General features: G+C 48.9%; 1 protein-coding gene across 1 annotated transcript; it reads right to left on the bottom strand.

The window, feature by feature from the left end:
• Window positions 1-580: 580 nt before the first annotated feature.
• Window positions 581-2,197, bottom strand: Utp3 (UTP3 small subunit processome component). Its single transcript, XM_005068170.4, has one exon. The coding sequence runs from the start codon at window positions 2,046-2,048 to the stop codon at window positions 630-632; it is 1,419 nt and encodes a 472-aa protein (XP_005068227.2). The 5' UTR covers window positions 2,049-2,197; the 3' UTR covers window positions 581-629.
• Between the last annotated feature and the right edge of the window lie 1,710 nt (window positions 2,198-3,907).

Below are 3,907 nucleotides of genomic sequence, written 5' to 3'. Positions count from 1 at the left end.
GGGGAGATAGAATTCTTACCTTATTCACCACAAAAATAAAAAATACAATTGGTGTAATTAAGGCATCTTTTCCTTTTTGTCACATTTAACCAGTTTTTTTTTTTATCCATAGATGTAATGGAACCCACTTTAACATCAAGCCCACATATATAAATATCCTGCCCCAAGAATTGCAATTGTATTGAAACCTGTCTGGTCCTTTTTACAGGCTATCTTGCAAAAACTGTGACTGTCAAAGGTGCATTCTTTCCCTATGAAAACTTATGTAAAAGTGCCTTAAATTTCATTAACACTTCATAACTAGCTGGGGAATTTTTCTTGGTTAACATTTGCTAAAATATTGGAGTACTTTAAAACAGTAACTTTTTTTCCTCTTCCAATCACAATTCCCACAATCCTTAGTAGGGCTTTCATGGGCAAATAAAGCAGTAGCCTAGAGCTGGAGACAGCTCACCTATCAAATCTTGGAACCCAGTACAAAAGACAGTCAACAAACTAAAAGCAAGACCCCCCATTTCCCTGTAGACGACAAATTTTAGACTTACAATAAAAACTAGGCATTACGTATTAACACAATCACTTTAGTTCAAAATACTTTTATTTACCAAAAACTAGGTCAAAGAGCAACTTCACTTAAGCTTAATGCTCTTTTTAACTCCAGCCCGAATGCCAGACAGTTCACCACTATACCGCTGTTCTTCTCTACGAACTTCACGAACCTGGCCTCGCCTTCGAATTTTGGCTTTTCTGAACTTTTCCCTATGTTTTACTCTGGGGTTCCTATCAATCTTCTTTCTCCTAGGTGTAAGTCCCCTATTCTTAGCAATCTGGTAGGTGATAGCTCTCTTCGCATTTTGCTCCTCGAGGGCCTCTTCCTCCGCAATATTGTCTTCTTTCTTTCTTTTCAACTTCTGCCTGTCTTCCATTTCCTGGGAGTATTTTAGTGCAGCTTCATCAAAATCAGCTTCATCAGACAGATCAGCAGCATCGGGAGGAATCCGTGAAACAGACTCTGGCTTGCTTTTGGTGACTTTTGCTTTTGGACGCAGATCTTTCTTTACAGCACCATCCTTGGCTGTGAGCAGGTGACGAATTTCGGAGGACAGTTTCTGGTCCACAACTGACAGCTTGTTGATCAGATTTCTGTAGGTGACAAGCCTTTCTATGACAGGATGTCCGTGTGCAGGGACCCTCCTGGCTTTTAAGATCAAATAGAAACTGATGTTGGCGCAGTAGTTCAAGTAGAGGTTGTACTTAGTCCTCAGGTACTGGCTTCCTTTCCCAGGGGGAATGACTCCTTTCTCCGCCAACTGTAACAGGGGCTCCAACTCATCTTTCACTTCCGCCAACTTGGCTTTGAGGTCTTCTATCAGCTCCAAGAGCTCGGGTGATTCTTTTCTCAACATTTTCAGCTTCTCTTTTACGGAGACTTTAGCCAAATCCTTCACGACCCGAGTCTCAGCTTCGCTGACCTGGGGCACCGGCTTGGCAAAGGCCTCCACCCAAGCGACTCCAAAGTCATCCTCTTGCAGGGCTTGGGCCAGGCGCCGCTGAATTACCTGTGCCTCCTCCTCTTCCTCTCTTTCTTCCTCTTCTACTTCCTGCTGACTCTGACGGCCTCGGGATTTGGAACCATAGTCCGTATCGTAATAAAGCTTCTTCCTCTGACCCCAGGACAGGCTGGGATCCGCAGTGGCCTCAGCCTCGCTCTGCACAGAGCTCCCACCATGGTCGTCCTCGCCATCCTCCTCGTCCTCCGAACTCTCTCCGTCTTCCTCGTTCTCGTCATCAGTATCTAGGGCGAGCACCTCTTCCTCCTCATCACCATCCTCCTCCTCCCCACTGTCCACTTCGTTCCAGCACTTGGCTAAGGCTGCCCGGGACCGCGCTTCATGGAACTCATCTACCTGATCTTGGTAGTAGCTGGAGTCCCCCGGGGACGGCGGCGACCCTAAGTCCTCCTCATTTTCGTCCGTGGCGGTGCGACCTGCCCTGGCCCGCACAGCTGCCCACTGGGCCGCTCCACGCCGCCGGGATCTCTTCCCCATGGCTCTCACGCCGTCTCGTCTTCCCCAGCGACGCCGCGCTTCCCGCCGCTTCTGGGTCCCGCGCAGAAACGGCGAAGCCCGCAACCGGGGGCTCTGGACCCCCGCACGCTCCGCTCCGGGCCACACGAGCCGCTCAACACCGGACCCGAGGCTGGCAGACCCGCTTCCTTCCGCTCCCAGGATGCTCTCCGCGCAGCGCGCGAGCCTGAACTTCCGCTCGTCACCCCCTCCGGAAGTTCGCCTCCCTGTGCCTTCTTCAAGCCAGTCGGTTCCGGCGAATTAAAATGTGTCCGGGTAGAAACGCAACAGGGTGAGGACATTCCGTTCCGCCGAGCCTCGGGAGGCGACTTCCGCGGGGCCTCTCGCGAGCCCGGGCGTGGAGCGGGAATTCTGTGAGCGCCGCGAGGCCGCGCTCGGCCGCCAGAGGGCGCTGGGTCTCTACGTCACCACGTGTCGGCCGGGCGCCCCGTGGGCTGCGCTCCAGAGCTTTCCAGCTCACGGTTTGCTCTCCCCGCTCGACAGTACGGAAGTTAGGCAGGTTGCTTCTGGTTCTTTACCCCCTGCGTCTTGACTTTTGAAGCAGGGCCTCGCCATTTCACCCAGGCTAACCTCAGCCTCCCGCGCGCGGACCCCCAGGGGGTTACACCCCTCCCCTCCCCCTCCTCCTCTTCCCCTCTTGCCCCTCGTCTCCCAACCCCTCTCCTTCCCCTCTCCCTCCCTCCTTAACCAAAGCAAACCCACGGTCGTATTAAGATTTAGGGATGCCAGGCTGATCCTCCTGTTACCGTCACTCCACGCACTCATCACCAGCGTTGCTTACACTTAGCAGGTTCCTAGACCCGCGTCCCTTTCCTCACTGCTCCCCTGGCATCTCTCCCTGAGGCGGGGTGCACACTGGGTTAAAGACGGCCTTCCCACACAACTGAACTAGAATGGATTCAGCAACCATCAGTTTCAACTTCCGTTTTACACACGTGGAAACAGACTTGCAGGCAGTTCTGCTAGGGAGTCTGCTCTAGATATCCGGGCCATATACTCCCACACCAGGACTTCACGCTTAAGAAAATGCATGCATACATTACAGTTGGTTTCTTGTGAGCTAGCTGATGTCCACATTGAATGTCATCCATTTGCACAGCACACAAGTCTTACACCATCATAAAATGATGGTTTTAAATTCTGTAATAAGAATCTTATAAAAAGAGAACATTAATAACATTTTCCAGACAAGTAGTATCTTAAAGTGTCTAAGAGTGTCTAGAACCTATAAAAGCCTTTACACAATTTTAGAAAATAGAATTTAACCGGTAGGATGTGGCTGGAAACTCATGTTCTGACAATAAGCATAAACTTCATCTTTGAACCTTAAGTTCTTCTTTCTTCCTCTTCCTCTTCTTTTTTCCTTTTTTTCCCCTCTGAATGTAGCCCTGACTGTCCTAGAACTTGATTTGTAGACCAGGCTGGCCTCAAAGTTAGAGAGATCCTCTTGTTTTTGTTTTCTGAGGGCTGGAATCTTTTCTTTTTTTCTTTTTTAAGGCAAAGTGAACATAAATTATTAAGGAAAAGTGAGAAAAAATGAGTGGTACCCTTGAAATGCTCTGATCTTCAGGCAAGCTTTGTTAGATCATAAACAAAATATCACCACAAAGTAGTACCCTTGAATGTAAGCTTTAGTAGATAGCAATATTAACTGATAGCAAATGTTATTAGCTAATGGTCTGTGGCACACAGTTTATATTGCTGTAGATCCAAAGGCAAACTGACCAGTCAAGGAGTATCATCAGATAGAAAAGACATGACCTGCAAGACCCTCAGGCAGGTCACTAACATATACTCAACATTATCACAGATTGAAGTTC

Source organism: Mesocricetus auratus, unplaced genomic scaffold, assembly GCF_017639785.1.
Source record: "Mesocricetus auratus isolate SY011 unplaced genomic scaffold, BCM_Maur_2.0 Super-Scaffold_100006, whole genome shotgun sequence".
NCBI lineage: Eukaryota > Metazoa > Chordata > Mammalia > Rodentia > Cricetidae > Mesocricetus > Mesocricetus auratus.
The sequence above is the reverse complement of the archived record's forward strand: the minus strand, read 5'-3'. Positions and strand labels throughout refer to the sequence as shown.